This window comes from Rosa chinensis, chromosome 5 (assembly GCF_002994745.2).
Source record: "Rosa chinensis cultivar Old Blush chromosome 5, RchiOBHm-V2, whole genome shotgun sequence".
In the NCBI taxonomy this organism is placed as follows: domain Eukaryota; kingdom Viridiplantae; phylum Streptophyta; class Magnoliopsida; order Rosales; family Rosaceae; genus Rosa; species Rosa chinensis.
This window is the reverse complement of record NC_037092.1, coordinates 37,733,881-37,757,116: the sequence shown is the minus strand read 5'-3', so window position 1 is coordinate 37,757,116 and position 23,236 is coordinate 37,733,881. Positions and strand designations below refer to the sequence as shown.

Here is a 23,236-nt window from a genome sequence, read left to right as displayed (position 1 = left end):
ACCCATACCAGAATCATATCAATCAATCAAAATTGCATTGTTAATCTCTTGCTCACACGAGTATTGCAGAAAATTAGCCATACCAATACCCTCAATAGAAGAACTTTGTTTCTTCAATCTACCCACCACCCATAACCAAGTTTTTTGCTCAAAGATTGAGCAGAAGCTCATACCATAAGATACCAAGAACAAATTTTGTTCGTCATATAATCAGTACCCGTACCATACACAGGAAGAAAGTCAAAGTACCTTCCGATTCCGGTGACCCGACCTGCAACTTCGACCCCCTCTACCGCTCGGATCCTCCTTCGACCCAGAATGAACTGCAGCTCCGACCTCAGACGCCGGACTGCCTGTTACCAAGGAGAACCATCGGCGGTGCCTGTTACAAGGAATATCGATTGGACATGGTCAAGCTCATGGAGTCACCGAAACCGGTTGGGCTACAAGAATCAGCGTCACAAGCCCTTATTTCTCTATTGACAATCTGATCGAACTAGAATGAGTTGGATCCCAAAAACGAAGCTTTGAGCCACAAGGATAGGCGTCACAAGCCCTTCGGCCGCTGCCATCCAGCATGTCGAATTTCTTGATGGGCTCGAGTTTCGACCCGTTGCTCCACCAATTTACTGGAACAAAAAGAAGACCTAGAAGCTGGAGTCGTCGGATTTGCAGCGAGGCAACGGTCCAGGTCGACCTAGAAGACGGCATAGGGCTTGAGGTACGGCCATGATAGAACAATGGGTGCCCAAAGCATTTATGGGTATGATGAGATCGGCGCGTGAGCTGGTTTCCTGCGTCACCGGATGACGCGGAGGCCGGACAAAATTTGTCGGAGACTGGCGAGTATGATGATGGTGATGAGTTGAGATGAAGTGTAGTTTGGTTTTGGAGAGGAGAGGATCAGAAGAGGAGGAAGAAGAAGAAGATGATTTTAATTTTGGGGAAATGATCATTTGCCCAATTTCAGCTTAAAAATTGCCCACTTGCTCCACTAACAGTTTTTTAACCCCGCTTACCCAAAACACTCTAAGAGATTATTTCCCTAATACCCAATTAATTCTTTTTTATTTTATTTTTGGGACTTTTTTGTCTTCTCCTTCTTTCTCACTTAGAGAGAGAAGTCATCGGAGACCTTGCCGGACTCCGGTGACCAGTGGCCGGCTGCAGACTCCGGCGACCGGTGACCGGAATCAAGCGACTGGTGACCGGAATCCTGCGACCAATCACCGGAATCCAGAATCTGGCTACCGAACTAATTACCGGATTCTGGCGTCTGAATTTTTTGCCCCCTAATAATACCTAGTAACCATATTATTGCCCCCCAATAACCATATTACTCCCCCCCAATAATCATATTACTGCCTCCCAATAATCATATTATTGCCCCCAATAATCATATTATTACCCTCCAATAATCATATTATTGCCCTCAAGTGAATTGCATAAACTCCCAAAACCAAAATGAATACACTACAAACACAATTGATCAATTTATATGTTCAATTGTACAAGTTCACTTTTTTTTTCTTCCCCATTCTCAGAACTCAAAGTATACTAAAAAAAAAAAAAAAAAAAATTTGCTCTGGGCACCAGATCGGATTGGTCGGGGATGAAGACACAGATTGGTCGGGGATGAAGACACAGGTGATTGCTCTGGCCCAAAACCACAGAGCCGCTTCATAGGACGAAGACACCATCGCCGAGATTCGTGATCATCATGAATCTCGACAACCCTCTCAACGTCGGCGTCTGCGCGGAGCACGTCTACCCTGCCACCGTCGCCAGATTCTCCCCCAACGGCGAGTGGATCGCGTCCGCCGATGTCTCCCGCATCGTCAGGATCTAGGGGACCCACAACGATTTCGTCCTCAAGAACGAGTTCAAGGTCCTCTCAGGTCGGATCGACTACCTCTAGTGGTCCGCCGACGGAATGAGGATCGTCGCCTGCAGCGAAGGCAAAGGGAGACCTTGCGGCTGCGCGGTGATGGAGGCGATGGATGCTTTCAGGTGAAACAGAGATCTGAGGCACAGTGAGAGAGACAGAGAGAGATCGGAGATTGGGGATGAGAGAGAAATAACAGATTGAGGGAGAGTGGAGAGAGACATGGAGATGCACATGTAATTAATTAATTGGGTTAAGGGCAAAACTGTCAATGGGTGTTAGATTGGGTATATGGGGTTAAAAAATTCTTAGTGGAGTAAGTGGGCAATTCTTAAGCTGAAATTGGGTAAATGGTCACGACCCCTTTAATTTTTTGTCGTAGAGTTCTTTTTTTGTCTTTTTTTTTTAATTAATTTTTTATCTTGAAATGATCATTTTAACCCTTGAAGTGGGCTCTAATTACATATTTAACGTCCAAATTGGACGGAAAGTGAGACATTGGACACGGTTGAGGAAAATTGACAAGCTCGGGGGGGGGGGGTAAACTGATTAAATTGAGAGGATAGAGACTAACATTAAATTACCCCCAAACCTCAGGGGGGTAAACTGAATTTAATCATTTTTTTTTAAAGCAAAGCAATCCCAAACGGGGCTGAAGAAGATTGAATTTTAGCTGATAATACTCAGACTAAACGAATTTAAATTAAACTAAAAGACAGTAGTTGAAACTGGCAAGGTTGGTGCAGTGGCCCAAGTAAAAAAGTATTGGGAAGGCGGCTCAGGTTCAAGCGACCCCATTCCCTTTTCCTTTTTTAATTTTTCTTTTGGTCTTTTTTTTTCACAATATATAATAAACCGAATTTGTTGGTCGTTTTTTTTTTCACAGTATATAATAAATTGAATTTGTTACCTCAAATTTGTCGACTTATTATTCTCGTTTCGACTATATCAGTGAGATAAAAATTAAAATAAAAAAATTTTCTAGTAGACACTAACTTGATTGAATTTTATTTATAATTTAACATTTAAGTTTTTAGGAAAACTAACCATCAAGTTTAAAATTTCAGCTATTTTCGTTGTCGTTTGGGTCTCGATTTACTAGATCAACCCAAAACCCTAAATAGCACATAAAATTAATATGCTCATAACCGCTCATTCGTAACCTTTTTTTTTCGATATGTCAACTTTCACACTCTTGTAGGTATGAGCTATATCAACCTATGTAAAAATTTCGATAAGTTTATGTGAGCCCCTGAAAATTTTAGTTAATTTCCGAAAGTAATTTCTTGCCAATAAGATTTTTCCGCAAGGTGATTTAAGTGGAGGAAATGACTTTGGAGATTGTTGTAATGTCGAGACTCCCTATTGGGTCTTATGATTTAAGTTTGGGCCGAGATTTTAATTTTTAGTTTTAACAAAATCTAGTTTTGGGCCTAGGATGAAGTCGAGAATTAACTTAGGAAGTTTCCGACGAAAAACGAGTAAATAAAAAGTTATGAGCCCAAAACCGAAAGCAATCAGCTAAGAGAGTCTCGTAATTTTTCGCAAGGGAAAGATGGGTATTTCGCGCACATTAGTATAAATAGGAAATTGAGAAAACCCTAGCATCATTTTCTCTTCCCTCTCCTCTCTCGGCCGCATCACTCTCTCTCTCTCCCCCGACCTCTCTCACTCTTCTTCTTCCCTCTGCAACCACCGGAGAACACCATCTCCGGCCACCGCCTCCACCCTTCGAACCAACACCCAAATCCGATCAAAGCCCAGCCATTCCGCCACCGATCGAAATCTCCTAACCACCACATGCATGCCCGGAAAGCTCTGACGCCACTGCCCTCCTCGTTCGTGGATCTCCGGCCACCGTCTCACCACACCGCCACCTCTAATCGATCCAGCACCCAAATCCAACCAAACCTCGAGCCCAACACCGCCATGCATTGTCTCCAGCCTCCACAAGCGATCACAAAACCTGGGACACCATTGCCTAACTTAATCCTCCGATCTCCAGTCGCTGATTCACACCATTGCTATCAGAAATTGAAGCACCAAGCCTTAAGGAGACTATGTCTTAAATCTCGAAGCCGGAAAACTGTCGTACGAGCTCGCCGGAACTCGTAGCTAGTTCTGCATGTCTTCGTTCTCCAACCTCCACTCCAAATCGAGCTAAACTAACTCCATAAATGGAATCAGTGCTTCACTACCCACCCATTCCCGAGACGCTAACCTCCGATTCCGACTAGAGGCTTCACATGCTCCGGCGACGGCGCGTGAGCTACCCAGCGCCGCTGTGAGTGCCACCAGGTCGCTCATTCCTTTTGGTAAGCTGGAATTTTCATCAAGATCATCTTTGTTATGGCCTCTGTCTTGAATTGGATTATAGACCCTAATTCTGTCGTTTATTTGGAATATGTGAGGATTTGGTGGATTTTTGCATTCTGGGAAGTTTTGGAGAAGAGGGAAACTGTTGGGTCAATTCGATTGATATCGAGAAAAGGGTAAGGACCTCGAACTCAGTTTTGGTTGTGAATTGGTTAAATGTTGAATAGTTTTTCTGCTAAAGGTTCAAATGGTTGATGGTCGTGAAGTGCAGCTTCCACAATTTGGCTTCTAATTTGGAAAAGAACAAGGGTAAGGGTCTTGGTACTTGGAAATCTGTTCTGCTGTGAAATATTGGTACATGGTGAAGTTGTGGCCTTGTGGATTACTTGAGATGAAATTGGTTGAATATATGGACAGAGTTTATTTTCTCAATTAAGATGATGTATTTGGTTTTGGAAATGTCATTTTGCTAATGGGCTTATTTTGGTGGTAATTGAGAATTAAAACTCGATGTGTTGAATGAGGTCAAAAGGATTAAGTAACCACAATTGTTTGAGAAATTGATTATGAAAATGGTGGATTTTATTTGATTGAGCTAAATTAGGATATTGGATTAGGGTTCATGAAATAAGGTTAAAAATCTAGTGTCGTCATATCTTGAAGTTATCGTAAGAATGCGATCATTTGGGAATGGTAATTACTATTTATTTGCTAATATTTAATGATTAAGTAAAAAAGTCAAACTGGTTGACTTGAAATTATACATACATCTAAAGTTGAAGAGTAGTAACCACTGCAAGTAGCCTAGTGGTTCTTGCCTAGTTGGGTGTGCTCCCCAACCTAGGTTCGAATCCTGAAGCTGTCAAAGTGGCCAGGCACTGTGCTGCAATGCACAGTTGGAGCATTTCACATGCGCCGAAGGGGTTTATCTTGGGCCTAGGAAGCCTTTGGGTTCCACTTGACAAAGTCAAAAAAAAAAAAAAAAGTTGAAGAGTAGTGCTAGGGATCCCAAAACCAAAATTACTTACCAAATGACATGGCACATGCCATATCATCAGTTTTTCGGAATTTCCGTTGACATGGATTTCCTTGTTGGATATAAAATAAATTTCATGTTTTTTAAGAATTAAGAAAACTTGTATTAAATAAAATCACAATTAAACAAAATACCTAATTAATTCAGAAAATGATAGATGCAGTTGTTTAAGCAATCTGGCTCTCTACAACCATGATGCCCAGATCAGAATATTAGAACAAAAACAAATAATAATAATGAAAACCACATGAGAGATTATAACTGGGTCTTTGATGTTTAAGTTTTGAATGAAACAAGCAGATTGATCCATGATTTTGCTCAAATGGAAAAGCACAAGAAATTCTTGATGATATGTCACTGTAATTTCTTCATATGCCATTAACCTGTCATCACCTTCCAGACCAAGCGCGATAGGTTTAGTATCCATTTCACCACTATCGTACTCTCATCCTCGTTTGACTTCTAATTTTCCAAATTTTGCTTTAGCAAATCAAGGGTTATTGTAGAAGAGAGTCTGTCTTTCTTTGTTTCCTTCTTAGATGAAGCTTTTGCAGGGTTGCTGAGGCCTTGAAACCATGACTTATTCACGTCGTCATTGGATAAATAGAATCTAATAGGGATGAGCTAACTAGCTTGTCCATTAATTGAGAATGTTGAAGGACAATAGACTTCAAATAAAGAATTGGATCAGAATTAATGGTCTCCCTATCTGTTTTATTCTTCATCTTTTTCCCCGTTTGAGCAAGATGAAGCCGCCAATTGGTTGCTCTTCACGAGAAGCATTGTAATTATATTTGTAATTGTTTTGATTTTTGTAAAACATTAGGGTTTTGATATATACAAAATATTTTTCAAAAACATTGTATTTTTAAATTGAAAATAAATAAATCCATGTCATTGAAATTTCTAGAATAATATTGATGAGATGGTGTATGCCACATCATTTGGTACTCAATTTTGGTATAAATATTTGGTGTCTCAAGTATTTTCCAAAGTTGAAAAAGTGTTCATAAGCATTGTTCATTGTGCTGGAATTGAATGACGGTTTTGCCCTTCATTTTTGTCTCAATTAAAGTTTGCCATTCTTCTATAAAGTTCTCATCCCCTGCCACCTGTAAAAAGGTCAAACTGGTTGACTTGAAATACATTAAGGAGATAAGTATGATCACCATATCCCGAAAGGAGTTTGAGAGGCAAAATCATTCGGGAACGGTAATTATTATTTAATTGCTTAAGGTTTAAAAGCTAAATAAAAAGAGGTCAAACCGGTTGACCGAAATTTTAACATGAAAAGAAGTGTGATCACCATCTCCTGAATGAGCTCATTACGTTAAGTGAATTGTTCGGGAATGGTTACCATTAAATATCGATTCAGGATAAATTGGTGGCTCATAAAGAAATTGAGCAAATGAGTTATGAATTGAGTACTTATTGGATTTAGTTTTTGTTAAAAGACTCGAGCATGTGCACTTGGATTTGGACAAATGATCGAAAGTCGAGAATGAACCCGAATGTGGACGAGCACTCCATATCCAGGTAGGGTGAGCTGTCCCTTCCTTGATAGAGGCTTTTCGATATATGTGGAATGCTATACTAAGATAGTATGTTGCTTGCAAGTGCGTTTTTGGTTGTTCATTAGTCGATGCCTAGTGATACTTGTGTTTTCATAACTGATAATTGTTGATTGAGAAAACCGAGGCTAGACTTGCATGTTGAAATATTGTACCCATTGTATGTTTGTACTTGTGACCTGAAAGTGAATGGGACCTAAACGCGTTGATTCCTAGGGATCCCACGGTGTCGATAACCGTGAACCTCCGGAGGGGGCTGTGCTCCTTTGTTTGTCGAGGAATGGTGAGTACCGACAGTGAACTAGTCATAGGAGACTCAGGGCCAGGAAATGGACACTTTCGCTACTTGTAGTCATAAGGACTACAGAGTAGTTGGCCGGTTCTCGAAGGATAACGAACCGGGTCGGTCACCGATTTGTTTGAGTTTAGCCGGCAAATAAGTATCTCGGAGCTCCAAGTTGTGTAAAGCATGCTGCATATGTTTTATAAAAGAGAACAAATGTTTGTGGTTGTCTCTTTTTAAACTATTTTCGATAAACGTGCACAATATTATGTAGTAAATATTTTCAAGTATATTATTTTTCAAACCTAGCATGGTTGGTCGCCCCCTACTGGGCATGCGAGGACGAAAGCTCACCCCTACAACAGTATGCAGGTTTCGAGCATGTGGTCGGGGAGCGTACATGGGAGGCACATGGCCCGGCTTGGCGCATTCTTCTTTAATTTTATCAAAAGAAGGTTTTGGTCCCTTATCGGATTTTGAAGTCACTTAATTATTTACTTTTTAATTGTTTCCTACTCGCTTATTTATAAAATTTCGAGAGACCCGTAACCCTGCCGTAACCCTGGGGCGCGTCTCTCATACTTGTATTTACTTAGTGATTTGTTACTTTCCAAATTGGACTCCTATTGTAAGCCCAAATCCTTTAGCCCAGTTTAAATTCCTCTTTTGAAAATATGTTGTTCGGTTGCTAGAATGATTTGTCCAAGAAAATGTTTTGTAAACCACAACCTAAACCCAAAAGGCATTGCGATTTCGGGTTGATGAGTTATCGGGATGTCATTCGTGACATGTCGGTTTCTCATTGGCTCGGGGTCGTGGCATTGTGGGACCCCTCCCTCGGGTCACCACAGTTTATCTCCTCGTGGTTTAGCTCCCCTTAGGGAAGTATAAGTGTATAAATGGTTGACAGTCTTATTTGCTTTTAAAATGACTGCAGATCGGGTTAATTTTTATACACAGTACCTACTAATACGCTATAAATAGTGGATAATATCAAATTTATTGATTTCCAATTTCGATTTTTTTTGGATCCCACAAAATCCTTATACTATTAATGTGGTCTAACTTTTTTATTAGTTGCATAAAAAAAAATATACATTTTGTAACAAAAAAGGTGGAGGAAATAGATTTTATCAAAATCGACCGTTGGATGTTATCATGACAAGAAGAAATAGTTGCAGTCAAAATTTAAGCTATTTTCGTTGTCGTTTGAGTATCGATCTACTAGGTTAACCCTAAACCCTAAGTACCACATAAAAATAATTTGCTCATAACCGCTCATTTGCAACTTCGTTTTTCGATCTGTCAACTTTCACACTCTTGTAGGTATGAGCTATAGCAACCAATATAAAAATATCGGGAAGTTTATCTACTCATGATTCAACTCCCCATAGGGAAGTATAAACGTATAAATGGTTGACACTTTATTTGATATAGAAATGAAGGCGAATCGGGATAATTCTTTTACAGAGTATCTAATAATATGCTATAAATAGATGAGTAGAGTCAAATTTATCCATTTTTAGTTTCGATTTTTTGGATCACAACAAATCCTTATATCTTATATCTTATCTTATATAATTAAGCCAATTCTTGGAAGAATGGTTAAATTTTTGAACTACCACATATGCCCTCACATAATATAGATATTAATAAATAAATTATTTGTACACAACGATAAGATAGTCAATAGACTATGTCATATTTGAAAAAATTGCAATACCTCCCATGAAAAAAGAAGAAGCTTCCTCAAATCAAGAGAAAAATTACTGTAACTTTTTTAATTAAAAAAAATTAAATAAAAGTCAATTGACATGTGCAGAACATATGTTAAGGGGCTAGTGCCTACTTAATTATGTGACATAACTTGTTTATTAGTTGCATAAAAAAATATACCTTCTGTAACAAAAAAGGTGGAGGAAATAGATTTTATCAAAATCGACGTTGGATGTTATCTGTTATCATGACAAGAAGAAATGGTTGTGGTTAAAATTTTAGTCATTTTCATTGTCATTTAGGTCTCGATCTACTAGGTCAACCACAAACGCTAAATATCATATAAAACTAATATGCTCATAACTGCTCATTCGCAACTTATTTTTTTTCGATATGTCAACTCTCACAGTCTAATGGGTATTAGCTATATCAACTAATGTAAAAATTTATGAAAGTTTATCTCCTTGTGGTTCAGCTCCCGTTAGGGAAGTATAAGTTTATAAGTGGTTGACCGCTTCATTCGATGTCGAAAACTCGAAATGACAGCAGATCAAGTTAATTTTTTTTTTTACACAATACTTGTTGCTACGCTAAAAATATATGAGTAATGTCAAATTTATCGATTTTCAATTTCGATTATTTGGATTGCACAAAATCCTTATATGTCTACTAATGTAGTATAACTTGTTTATTAGTTGTATCGTAAGTATACTTTCCTTGAGCAACAATGTGGAGGAAATAGACTTTATCGAAATCGACCGTCGGATGTTTTCATGATAAGAAGATAAAAAGAAATGGTTATGGTCAAAATTTTACCTATTTTCTTTATCGTTTAAATCTTAATCTATTGAATTAACCACAAACTTTAAATACCACATAAAACTAATACACTCGTCATTATTGCTTAATCGCAACTTCGTTTCTTCAATCGTCTCTCTCCAAGTTTGCCGGTGGAAGCATGAAAGAAGCGAAAGCCAACAGTCAGTACCAGCAGCCGCAGCAGCACCAGAACGCCGGTGCCCACTTGTCTCCTTTCAAATTCGCCGCCAAGTTAAATATAAGGTCTTAGATTGTTTTGGTTCGAAATTTGAGTTTTGCTTTGTGTTTTTCGTGTAGGATCAATTGGGAGATGTCTTGCATTGGATTCGACAAGGCATTTCCCTTGTGTGTGGGCTACTTTGGGGTGTAAGTTGATGACTACCCTGAACTATCACATTTATTGCTGTGAATCGTCTTAATTCAATCAATTTTCTAGGTTAAAGGAAATAGCTCAAGTAGATTTTGGGCGCTTCACTCTTCACGGCAAGTATGTTCTTCTTCCTTTTCCGTTTGGTATTTATTCAGGATATAGCTGTAATCAACTTCAACTTTTCTGAATCTGAACTATTTTCTTGGTTGCCACGGAGTTATGTCTTTGACAAAATTAAATGATAGTTTATTTTAAGTTCTGGGTAAGTTGAGATTGCTTGCTGTAGGTGGTTCAAATTCTGGTTTCATCAACAGGGTCTTTCAATGGGTGTTTATACTTTTGAAGGGGTTTTTATCAATTTGCTTTTGTAGGTACAAGTATTCTGATGCAATCAAAAAAGTTTTGAGGCATTGCTCTTTTCATTCTGGCAATCAGTTTCTGGTTTCTCTTGTTTTGTCCAATCTTTAGTTTTAATTGAAGACATCAGTGCCAAATTATTATTTTCTGTTAATATGTTCACACATGAAAAAAAGGGCACATTTTTCATTTTGTTTGGTGGCAAATTAGGCTTGATACAAATCTTGCACATGCATTTGCAGTATTTCACTCGAATGAGTTGAGTTGATTCTACCGTTACAGACAATTGTCTATTTTGGTTTTGCTATTTTCTGATGTGTTGCCTCTCTCTCTTTCTCTCTCAAAATAGATGACATCTCTTGGAGAAGAGAACCCCAACAATGATACCCTTATGTTTATGGATCTTGCTTTAGAACAGGTACTGTTTAGACTTCTCCCAAGTAGGCTGTAATTTTGAACCGCTAGGTGTTTTTCTGATCAATTACTTTCAGTTTAAGAACTAACTACAGGTTTTTATATCGTGGATTGTAATTGGCTTGGATTTCAGGATAGTGAAAATTTGTCTATCCCTGACAAACACCCAAAGTTGATTTCAATGATGGACCGGTCTGGTTAAGTTACTGTCTGCCTGTCACTGAGGTTTCTGTACAGTTCTGAGACCTCAGCAGTGCAATTTATATTTTCTAGTCCTTTTATAGTATGATTGAGTTTGTTTTTGTTGCTTATCTGTTGTTGTTGGTGCTATTGGTAGTTCCAATAATCTGACTGAGATTTCCTATCAATAAAAGAAATTTCCTTCAGATTCAGCTCTAGTCTTCATGTGGATTGCCTCTCTTTACTTTATTCTGCTTGATATATATTCTTTTTTTTTTTCCTTTTTATTCTGGTGTTAAGTTGGCTTCCATAGCTGATATTTAACTTCTATATTTCTTACTGCTTTATCTAGGCAAAGCTAGCTTTGGACAGCCTTGAAGTTCCTGTTGGGTACACCATTTGTATATCTTATAAATTTGTTGTGCGTTGCCTTTTAATATTCTATGCACATTTCGTTTTAAGTTCACCTCTTACCCCGTTTCTTTGTTCACATAACTTTTGGATTTATCCTATTAGTCATATAATTCAAGATCTAGGCAAAGCTGCTTGATATGTTTATGGCTGATTGAATGATGTTGTATGATATCATTACTTTTGTTGCGCTGCTTGAGAGATGTAGGTCTGTGAATATTATTCTCCATAGATAGCCCACAGAAAGTTGATTTGGTAAGTCAATCACCTATAGCATTATAATATAGGTCTTCACTACACATATATACGTACTACATTTAAAATTTTCATCAATGCTTTCCATAATTCTGAATACGATTTTTTTGGTACTATGTGTAGCACACAATTTTGCTTGACATCATACCTATAGCATCATAACATGTTTCCGGTACATTTGTAAGTGTTGTACGTTAAAAGCGTTCATTTTCTAGAGGAGCTTGAAATATGGGAAAGATCTATACAATCTGCAGAATAGAACAGGAAATGTATGAGTTCATGTTTATATGCAATGCATATCTATTTGTCTTGACTTAGTCCTTAGTGCACATTTTAGTTTCAAACGGCATTTGTTACTAAATAAAAAGTCATTGACATGAAAACTGAGGAATTGAAGCCAATATTTCTATTGTTTTCATTTGGAGAATTCCAATTCCTAACTGTCTAAGAAGATTCATCTATTTCATCTGATTTGAGTTCTTTTGTATGTGCAGGATTTTTGATAGAAATAATTTATAACAAATTACATCTAAGTTATTGACAGAATATTGTTTGACAGATACATCCTTAAAAGATGAAATTAAACATCCAAGGACAAAATCTTACAGATAAGGACAAGTTGATCTCCACTTGCCACCTGTTATAAGGTTAATTACTTATTTGCCCTTAACTTATTTTTTTGGGAATATATTCCCTTACTGCTACAGAGACCGTCTCTCTCTCTCTCTCTATCTTTCTCCTTCGTCAGCGACAGCTTCTTCTTCTTCTTCTTTAATTTGAAACGCAGTGAGAGAACCCGTCCATGGAAGCTTTCCAATTTCTCTTCTCCTATTGAAAGCGATCGAATTTCCATGTAAGTTTTTTGATTCTTCATGTCTTCTTGCTTCAAATTCATGCTTCTGTGTCAATTTCATGCTTTCCAAGATTTTGATCATCTACTGTTTCATCCAATTTTTTGTGAATTTCTTCTAGTTTTGGTTCAATTTGTTTCGTTTTGAATTATTGAACTCGTTTTAGGTTGAATTTGATTCTTCTTTTTTCTTTTTACTTTTCTATTTTGAATTTGTCTGTTGATTTTTTACCTATAATTGGAACGGGAATATACTTCGAGGCTATGATATTCAATCCTGAAGTTTGAGGTCTGAGTTGGTTTATAATTGGAGTATTGTGATTTTAGTGTCTGATGGTTTATAATTGTGTTTGAATTTGTGTAATAGCAGTAGCAGGTGGTTGATTATTGTATATTTGAGGTTTGATATCTTGTAGAGCAGTAGCAGAGTTTGATGTGATGTTTAGTTTTACTATTATCATAGTAGCTGTTCTAATATTTTGGCTTTCAGGTTGTGCAGTAGCAGTATATAACATTAATAATAGTTTTCTACATGTGTTTTATAGTATGTCAAAGTCAACATTTGGAAGATTTACATATGGGACAGAGACTATTCTTTTACCGTTGTCATCAAGCACCACGTATGAAAATTTGTGTGCCAAAATTTCCTCAAGGTTTCGAAACCTCAAGGATGGTCAATTTGTTTTTAGATATGCACTTAACGATTGCCCCAATTGCTACTTAGAGTGTGACGATGATATTTTGATCATGTTGGATATCTTCCAACTGCTAAATTTTCCCTTTATAGATATACATGTTCTTAATGTTGGAGCTTGTTCCAAGATGTGTGTCGATAAACAGGAAATTGCTGCTACTGTGGATACTGCTATTGTTAATATCCCTGAACTTGTTGATGAAGATCATGCTAGTAGTGATGATTCAAACCTTGAGGATGACAACAACATGATAATTGGAAATTTTGTGAGCAACAAGTCTAAAAGGAAGTATATGTCTAGTGATTGGAATGACAATATATATAAGATTGGTCAAGTTTTCATTGGTGGTGCCGTCGAATTTCGGGATAAGTTGTGCAAGTTTGCAGTTGAGAAGGGGTTTGAGTTTAACTATGTTAAGAATGACAAGTGCCGTGTTAGTGCTACTTGTGCCAAGAAAGATTCCGATGGGTGTGAATGGTATGTTTATGCTTCCTTAAACAAGGCTAGTGGTTATTTCCATATAATAAAGTTGGTGAATAATCATTTTTGTGTTGGTGTTGTCCGGCATCAAAATCATAAGAGGTTAGGATCCAAAGTTATTTCCACTATTATGGCTGATAAAGTCAGATCCGATCCTTTAATTAAGCCCAAGGATATTGTCAAGCATTTCAAGCATGATTATGGGTTTGATATTCCTTATCACATGGCATATAGGGGCAAAGAGGCTGCTAATAAGATGTTACATGGTAGTGAAGCATTTGGGTATTCTCTATTGCCTTGGTATATTGACACATTAAAGAGAACTAACCCCGGTTCATATTGCATTCTTGACTCTCTTGATAATCGTTTTCGTCGATTGTTTATATCTTATGGGGCTTGCATAAACGGCTTCAAATATTGTCGACCTATGTTGTTCCTTGATGGGACTTTTATTAAAAACAAGTATAAGGGGATGCTATTGGGTGCTTGTGCTAAAACAGGGAACAAAGGTATGCAAACTTCTTCTAAAGTGAGTTTTCTTTTATGATTTTTTTTGTTTTGTCCATGTAGTAGCAGCATATGTAAATTTTGATTAAATGTGAATTTTTAGTGTAATTTATGAGAACCTGGCAGTAGCAGCCCTTATTGTGTTTTCTTGTAATCTTCACATGATGATCGGATGTGAGTTTGTTTTGCATGCTTTCCTATTGTCAAGTTGAATTTCTTTAATGGCAATAGCAGTAGCAGTAGCAGTAACAGTATCAGTAGCATTTTAAAGCAGTAGCAGTTCTTATATTCGATCCTTTTTTGTCTTATTTATTCTTGCTTTTGTTTTTGTTTTTGTTTTCCAGATGTTTTCCCATTTGCCTTTGCCATTGTTGATGCTGAAAGTAAAGAGAATTGGAGGTGGTTCCTTGAACATTTGGCAATAATCTTGGCGAGCGACTACCGGACTATTGTATTCATGACAGACCGTGGAGCTGGTCTTTTGGATGGTGTGAAAGAGGTGTTTCCAAATGCGCCTCACTCCTACTGTATCAAGCATCTAAAGGACAATTTGAATGGCAGGTATCCAAGTTCCTATGGTTCTACTTTTAAGGAACACATTGTGAGATTGTTTACACAAGCTGCATATGCTAGGACTTTAGATATCTTCAATGAAAAGTTGGAAGAATTTAGGAAGCAAAGTCGTGGGCAGGGTCAGTCCTTTCTTGCTAACTTGCCACCCGAAAACTATGCTATTGCTTGCTTCCCTGCTAAAAGATATGGCGAAATGAGTAATTCTTTGGCAGAGAGCTTCAACAACATGGTCAAGGATGAGAGATGCATGCCGCTGCCTCAGTTGCTTGAAGGCATTCGTGTGAGAGTTATGGAGATTTTTTGTGAAAGGAAGGTTCAATCTTCTACTTGGAGGAGTGTGCTATGTCCTAAGCTTGAGAAAAAGTTGTCGAAAAGGATAGAAACAGGGAGAAATTGGAGAGTTAGCCAGTCTACTAATGATATTTTTGAAGTTTGTACAGAGGATAGCAATGTCATGGTGAACTTGGTTGAGAGGGAGTGTTCTTGTGCTTGGTGGCAGTTTAGGTGCTTCCCATGTTCTCATGCAGTTCAAGTAATGCAGAAGGCGAACCGTATCCCTTACCGTTACATTGAAGATTACTGGAAGACCTCATTCTATAGAAGTGCTCATGATCTTCCTATTTTTCCAGTCCCGGATCTTGATAAGCCCAATCCTAGTAGTTTTGGTGATTCAGCTTTGCAGCCTCCCAAGACTCGAAAACCTCCCGGAAGACCACGGACAAGGAGGATCAAGTCGTTTGGGGAAGAGTCCAGACCAGTGAAATGCACACGGTGTGATCAACTTGGCCACCACAATCGCAGGTCATGCAATGTGGCGATCTGAGACAGTAGCACATTCAACAGTAACAGTAGCACATGACATGATTCAGCAGTAGCAAATTGATTCAACAGTAGCAGCAGATGGCATGATTCAACAATATGACATGATTCAGCAATAGCACATAACATGATTCAGCAGTAGCAGATTGATTCAACAGTAGCAGATGGCATGATTCAACAATATGACATGCAATTTTTTGATTCATATATGTTCGCACTGCAATTTTATATAGTAGCAGTGCCTCAGATTAATTTTTTGAGTTTTTGAGAAGTTTCTATGTCATGAGGAACTGAGTATTATGGGGATAAATGGTCATGGATGATCGTTTTCAAGCAATAGCTTATTCAACAGTAGCATATGACATTGTTTCGTTGTAGCAAATTACAGAAAAAAGTTTAATTTCAGTGATTGATATTTTTGGTTTCCAGCAATGAAGTAGCAGATTTGTTTATGTTCCCTCCTAAACAGGTGTAGTAGCGAAGTGTTTGTGTAGTAGCAGGGCCTGTTGGCGGTGCAGCGGCACGCTGCCTTGTTTTATGTTCGATCTTCTGCCTCCGTGTATATTCAATCTTTTTCATTTTATGTTTGGTCACCAAACCCGAAAACCACAATCAAATGCCTTCCAACATTACAATTCCCCAAGAAAATATCACACCAACCTAACATTAAATTTTGGTTTGGCTTAGAAAATCTGAATCAATTTCAACCTTTTAAGGTTTGATCCCCTTCCCATCCTACTTGTTGAAAGATCAAAAAATGATAGGCAATAGCAAATCTACAAACATATCCCTATCTTCTGCACATGAAAATATATACTAACACCGAATCCCATACGATTATACACAAAAAATGAAAATATATACAAATATATACCAACACCAAATCTACAAATATATACTAATTTGGATGACTGACTTAACACCGAATCCCATACGATTGGTGCACCAAAATAGACTACTAATATGTTTGTTAAGTCCTTTAATTGCTCTTCTTCCTCTGTTTCTTCGATGGTTTCTGCACCTCAAAACCTTCTAGTTGCTTCTCTTTCCGATCGGTTCTTTCTTTGATTCTCTTTATCGCTGATCGTGTCCTTGGTTCATTTGATGGAGCAGTAGCATGAGCAGGAACAGCAGCAGGAGCAGTAGAATGAGAAGGAACAGTAGCAGGAGCAGTAGCATGAGCGGGAACAGCAGCAGGAGCAGCAGCAGCAGGAGGAGCAGCAGGAGCAGCAGTAGCAGCAACATCTTCATTGGCCTCTTCATCTTTTTCTACCCTTTGCACTATCATCATTAGTTGTTTGCATTTGTTTCTCCATTTTCTAAGCTCTTCTTGCTTCTTCTTCAACTTTGTCTTCAACTTTTTGTATTTTTTTGACACTTCTTCTTTTTCATCCCACAATCTCTCTATATAAGCTTGCTTCCTTTTGCAGCTCTCGATAGCACTTCCCGCCATATCTTGTTTCAGCATTGCTACATCTTGCCAATGCTCCACTGTATTGATCTGCTCTTCATCAGTGCTTGGATAGCCAAATTCATCGTACTCACTTTGCAACAAGGCTTCCCATTCATCGAACCAAACTGGATCATTCCTGCACACAGTAGCATACAACCTCACCCAATTATGAACTTTCTATATTCCAACATCAAAACAACCAGCATTGCAATCCACACAACATGAATCAATATAAATGCACACGGTGTAAAACAAAAAAATAAGCTTAAAAATAAAATAATAGAGATACATACAAATCTGTTCATTCACAATCATACCATATAAATGCAAATCATACCTGCTCTTGTACTCTTCATTCACAATCTCTTCTACAATGTTGTGCAAGATTTGATCAGCAATATTTGCACCAGCCTCAGTAGCAGCTTTTTCTTTCCTTGCAGCTTCATTGGCCTCAGTAGCAGCTTTTTCTTTCCTTGCAGCTTCATTCACAATCTCTTCTATAATACTTTTCAGGGTTTGATCCATAAAATTTGCATCGGCCTCAGTAGCAGCTTTTCTGTTCCTTTCAACATCATCAGCCTCAGTAGCAGCTTTTCTATTCCTTTCAACATCATCAGCCTCAGTGGCAGCTCTTTCATTCCTTTCCATTCGATCTGGTTCTCCTCCTTCAGTTCCATCCCGATCCTGATCGACCTCAGTAGCAGCTTTTTCATTCCTTTCCATTTGATCTGGTTCTCCTCCGTCAGTTCCATGCCGATCATGATCGACCTCAGTAGCAGCTTTTTCATTCCTTTGCATTTGATCTGGTTCTGCTCCTTCAGTTCCATCCCGATCCTGATCGACAAAGTTTGTTTCATTTTCCTGCCCCCCAAATCCAGTGTCAAAGCTAAAGTCATCTCTAATACCATCCGCAGCATCCTTAACCAAAAGAAAATGATAATTCAAAAAAATTAGAAAATAATGCAGTATCACATTATTACCAATCAAATTACATCAAAACAAGGTAAAGATCCAAAGTGAAGTAGACCAAAAGAAATCTGCATAAACCGAGAAACATAAATTTATTTACCTCTTCTTCCTCAGTTGCACCCAAATCCATGTCATTGACATTTACTCCACTTGTGGTTTTTGTTTGCATTCCTTCCTCTCCTTTATTCTCGTCAATCTTTTTCGCAAAATTCATGCTGTTCATATCCACCTAAAAAACAAAGCAAAGATGATTTTAGTAAAAATGTACACGTAGCTGCTATAAATGTAATTTTTCATTGTAGTTACCCAATCTCTTAATGTCATGTCTTCATGTTCATCTTCGAAACCTTCTGATTCATTATCAGCTGTCTCTTCTTCATTTCTACGTTTTTCCTTTTCAGCTGGTGCAGTAGCACCCTCATTCGAGATCTTATTTTCTTTACTTTTTGCTCTCTTTTCGGCCACCCGCTTTTTGGCTGGTTTTTTGGCAGCTACTGTGGCCTTCTTTTCTTCTCTTTGTCTTTTCTGCCCCTTTGCCTGTGCAGTAGCAGCATGCTTTGATGGAGGGTTCTCAAAGTCATCGTCACTGTTTTCCTTGCCATGTTTGCTTCTATTGTTGTCGGCAACTGCATTATCAATCTGCAATAAAATATTTTTCAAGTTAGTAGTATATTGCACAGTATCATAACCATATATAGTAGCAGACAGTAGCGTATCCATCACCTCTATGTCATCAACTTGCATTTTCTGCAATTCTTTTGTGAATTGAGGGAGACTCCACTTGACGCACCCTGGAGTCATTGCTTCTCTGCCTTTAATTTCAACAAGCATAGTACTCCTCTCGCATATCCAATACTATAACAAAAACAAAACAGATATAAGTAACACATAATTTAACTATACAGTAGCAATAGGAGTAGCAGTAGCAGTAGTGACTTACCGGGATTAATGCTACACAGCCACTGATTTGCCTTGCTTTTCCCATTGTGGCAGCTTGCAAACACAATAACAAATAGTCTCTAACAGCTCTTGCCCAGTTATATCTCCTCATTGTCTCAATATCAGTGATGCATTTCACAAAGCTCCATCCTAAGGTAGACCCCGAGCTTGCAAACAGTAGTGTGATGAACAGATGCAGTAGCAGCAACTTTGTCATGTTCTCTATCCACCCAGGAGCTTTTTCCCTTAACTGCTCATCAATACAGCTCATGATTCTTGCTTTTTTTATCCTTCGGTCATTTGCAAAGAACCTTTGAACAAGAGGATGATCAGTCGGCTTCTTAGGATCATCTATTGGGTTTGGCACCGTGAGAGCTGATTTTTGGTTTGGCAAACCCAAAATGTAGTGCACATCCGATACACTTATTTCTGCCAACTTGTTTCCAAACTTAAATTTCTTCAAAGCCGGCTTGTAGCATTGCACTAACCTATGCATCTCTCGATCTGATTTTGCAGTTGTGTTCTTAGTCATCAATCCCTTGTCATAAGCTTCAATCAAGTTCCAAAATGGCGTCTTCTTCAACTCAGCTTTCAATCTCATCTTTTCTTCACGATTGAGCTGCTCATACACTTTATGAAGCACATCATGGAAGGCAATCATATTGCACCTGTATTGGCAATATGATTGTTTCTGGTCTTTGCCACTGTTCCTTGCTCCATCATTCTTTTCTTCTTCCTCCTCTTCTTCATTATCCGGTTCTACCCCTTCTTGTTCTTCTTTGTCTTTTTCATCCTCAGCTTCCTCATTTTCTTCATCCTCCTCTTCTTCCCTATCTTGTTCCACTTCTTTATGCTTTTGTCTCTTTACTCTAGTGCTTGGAAACTTTATCCTACATGCCAGAGCTTTTCTTCTCACTGGTTTTGTGTGATTATTCCTTGTATCATCACCCTTTTGCACCTACACAGAGTAGCCAATTTGAATTATAAACCAAAACCTTCAAATAAATTTCACAAATACAAGAAACTGCACACAGTAGCACATAAAATAAACTGCAGAAACAAACTTCAATTGAACACAGTAGCACATAGCAATAATAAACAGCAGAAATAAACTTCAAATAAACACAGTAGCACATAGCAATAATGAACAGCAGAAACAAACTTCAATTGAACACAGTAGCACATAGCAATAATGAACAGCAGAAACAAACTTCAAATAAACACAGTAGCACATAGCAATAACGCACTGCAGAAATAAACTTCAAATAAACACAGTAGCACATAGCAATAATGCACTGCAGAAACAAACTTCAATTTAACACAGTAGCACATAGCAATAATGAACAGCAGAAAGAAACTTCAAATAAACACAGTAGCACATAGCAATAATGAACAGCAGAAACAAACTTCAATTTAACACAGTAGCACATAGCAATAAGGAACAGCAGAAACAAACTTCAATTTAACACAGTAGCACATAGCAATAATGAACAGCAGAAACAAACTTCAATTTAACACAGTAGCACATAGCAATAACGCACTGCAGAAATAAACTTCAAATAAACACAGTAGCACATAGCAATAATGCACTGCAGAAACAAACTTCAAATAAACACAGTAGCACATAGCAATAAGGAACAGCAGAAACAAACTTCAATTTAACACAGTAGCACATAGCAATAACGCACTGCAGAAATAAACTTCAAATAAACACAGTAGCACATAGCAATAATGCACTGCAGAAACAAACTTCAAATAAACACAGTAGCACATAGCAATAACGCACTGCAGAAACAAACTTCAATTTAACACAGTAGCACATAGCAATAATGAACAGCAGAAACAAACTTCAATTTAACACAGTAGCACATAGCCATAATGCACTGCAGAAACAAACTTCAATTTAACACAGTAGCACAGTAGCAATAATGCACTGCAGAAATTAAACATCCAAGGACAACAAATCAACGGCAGCCCAATGAAACAATATTACAAAAACTGAAGCAAAATCCTGTGACTAGTTTGTACTAAAGCTTTGATTCTTTATAATCCATTATTTCAAGAACTGATTTCAATCGATTCTACTGCTACTTTCGAAGACACATAAATTAAGGCAGCAAAATTTGAGTAAGAGCTTACCTTATCAACCTCCATTGGAGCCAGATTCAAGCAGAGTGCTACTGCTTCGGATCTCTTGCAGTGCGTTTTGGATCCGTCAGAGATTTTAGGGTTTCTGACTGAGTGCTACTGCTTCCCCTGAGTGCTACTGCTTCCCAACACTCCAAACTGAGTGCTACTGCTTCCCCACACTCCAAACTGAGTGCTACTGCTTCCCCACACTCCAAACTGAGTGCTACTGCTTCCCCTGAGTGCTACTGCTTCCCAACACTCCAAATTGAGTGCTACTGCTTCCCCACACTACAAACTGAGTGCTACTGCTTCCCCACACTCCAAACTGAGTGCTACTGCTTCAAACGGCACAATCCTTAACGTTTTCTGAAAATTTTCAAGGTTATGTCAGTCAATTGTATAATTAGCCATAGTGATTTCCACATCCAAGAACCAACTGAAACTAGCGTCAACTATGAAAACAACAATTAGACCAGAAATCTTTAAACCCTAACTGAAAGGAATCCAGAAAATTTTCTCAAGTCGGTGCCAGTAAATTGTCAAATTAACTTCGATTCATTTCCAAGAAATAACTAATCTTACAATACTCAGATAATTAAGCGAAAACCCCAAGAAACTCGAAATTAGAAAAGCGGTACTGACCGGAATTCACGGTCACGAAGCCCATCAGATCGTCGCCGTCGTCTTCGTGAATGGTGAGCGCATCGTCGTCGCCGGCGCGATTCAGATTAGAATAAGAGGCGAAGGTCGATTCCGGAATCAATTTGAGTGCTACTGGAGATTTTTTTGCAGTGCTACTGCTTCGGAGATTCAAGCTAGATCCGTCGCCGCCGGCGCGATTCAGATTGGAGTCAGAGGCGCAGGTCGATTCCGGAATCAAGCTGAGTGCTACTGAAGATTTTGCAGTGCTACTGCTTCAAGCCAGATCCGTCGCTAGAGAGAAATTCACGTTTGGGCTTTTTTGCGTTTTGTGTTTTGGGATTTCAGGCTTAGGTCGTTGGATTGTGGCAGTGGCATAAGCGTAAATTTTAATAAAAACTGAACATTTTAGTCATTTTATAACATAATTCGAAGCCAGGCCCAGTTACATTTGGTTTTGGACCTGAGCTTGTGTCCTTATTTGTATAAAATAAATTGAAGGTGGGTTTTCTGTGTTTATATATTTGGTCAGGTGCTACTGTGTAATTTTCTCTAAAACCCCACTTACCCAAACACTCTAAGAGATTGCGCACTTACCCAAACACTCTAAGATATCATTTCCCTAATACCCAATTAAGTATCTTTTTATTCCTTTTTATTTATTTTTGGGACAATTTTGCCCTTCCCTTCTTTGTCACTTAGAGAGAGAAGTCATCGGAGACCTTGCCAGACTCCGGTGACCAGTGGCCGGCCGCAGACTCCTGCGACCGGCGACGGGTGACCGGAATTTGGCGACGGGTGGCCGGAATCCCGAATCCGGCTACCGGACTGGTGACTGGATTTAAGAGTCTGATTTTATTACCCCCCAATAATACCCAGTAATCATATTATTGCCTCCCAATAATCATATTATTGCCCCTTAGAGGTGGCAAACAGGCCGGCCAGGCCCGGCTGGGTCCATTTTAAGCCGGTCTAGTCGTGCTTGGGTCGGCCCATTTATTATCGTGCCGGGCTCGTGCCGGCCCATTTACTTAAACATTAAGCCCGGCCCGGCCCATAGCCCGAGCCCATATCTTGCCGGGCCGTGCTCGTGCCTACCCACTATAAAGCACGATTTTAAAATCTTAATTTGAACAAATAAAAATTAATTTTATTTAACTATTTAGAAAATTAAAATAAATTAAGTTCTACAACGTTTTTCTTAATCTTAGCTTTTTAAGATTAGATTTCTAATAATTTTTTATATTCCACTATAAGAAAGAAAGAAGAAAAAAAAACTCAAAATATATTGTTTTTAGTATATTATTGTGAGATTAATCTTTATTAATATAATGAAGATTTAGTATCTATTATTCTTTTCTTCATTCTATAGTTGTATTATTATGAGATTAGTCTTTATTAATAAACATATATATATAATATTTAGAAAAAATACTTATGTCAAAACAAGGATATAATGTTTTGTTTCATTATTTTAACAATATAAAAGAAAACATTGGTGGAATTGCCATGAGATTTTAAATAAAAAGGTGTCATATTCAAATCTCATCATTGTATTCTTTTAATATT

General features: G+C 38.1%; 2 protein-coding genes across 6 annotated transcripts; one reads left to right on the top strand and one right to left on the bottom strand.

Moving 5' to 3' along the window:
• Window positions 1–9,726: 9,726 nt before the first annotated feature.
• LOC112167976 lies at window positions 9,727–15,952 on the top strand. 5 transcript variants are annotated; one of them, XM_040506841.1, is made up of 6 exons: window positions 9,727–9,823; window positions 9,924–9,992; window positions 10,063–10,113; window positions 10,703–10,771; window positions 10,901–14,147; window positions 14,490–15,952. In XM_040506841.1, the coding sequence occupies exons 5-6, from the start codon at window positions 12,902–12,904 to the stop codon at window positions 15,539–15,541; spliced, it is 2,298 nt and encodes a 765-aa protein (XP_040362775.1). In that variant the 5' UTR covers window positions 9,727–9,823; window positions 9,924–9,992; window positions 10,063–10,113; window positions 10,703–10,771; window positions 10,901–12,901; the 3' UTR covers window positions 15,542–15,952. The 5 variants fall into 5 exon arrangements, with proteins under 5 accessions (XP_040362775.1, XP_040362779.1, XP_040362778.1 ...); XM_040506845.1 differs by having other exon boundaries at window positions 10,703–12,466; window positions 13,009–14,147; XM_040506844.1 differs by lacking the exon at window positions 10,063–10,113.
• Window positions 15,953–16,257: 305 nt separating this feature from the next.
• On the bottom strand, window positions 16,258–21,388 carry LOC112203763 (actin cytoskeleton-regulatory complex protein pan1). Its single transcript, XM_024344685.2, has 8 exons — window positions 21,038–21,388; window positions 18,900–19,856; window positions 18,683–18,814; window positions 18,266–18,598; window positions 18,060–18,188; window positions 17,328–17,908; window positions 16,433–17,126; window positions 16,258–16,350 (listed from the first exon to the last, which is right to left on the bottom strand). Exons 1-7 carry the CDS (start codon window positions 21,050–21,052, stop codon window positions 16,517–16,519), a joined length of 2,757 nt encoding a protein of 918 aa, XP_024200453.1. The 5' UTR covers window positions 21,053–21,388; the 3' UTR covers window positions 16,258–16,350; window positions 16,433–16,516.
• Window positions 21,389–23,236: the final 1,848 nt, after the last annotated feature.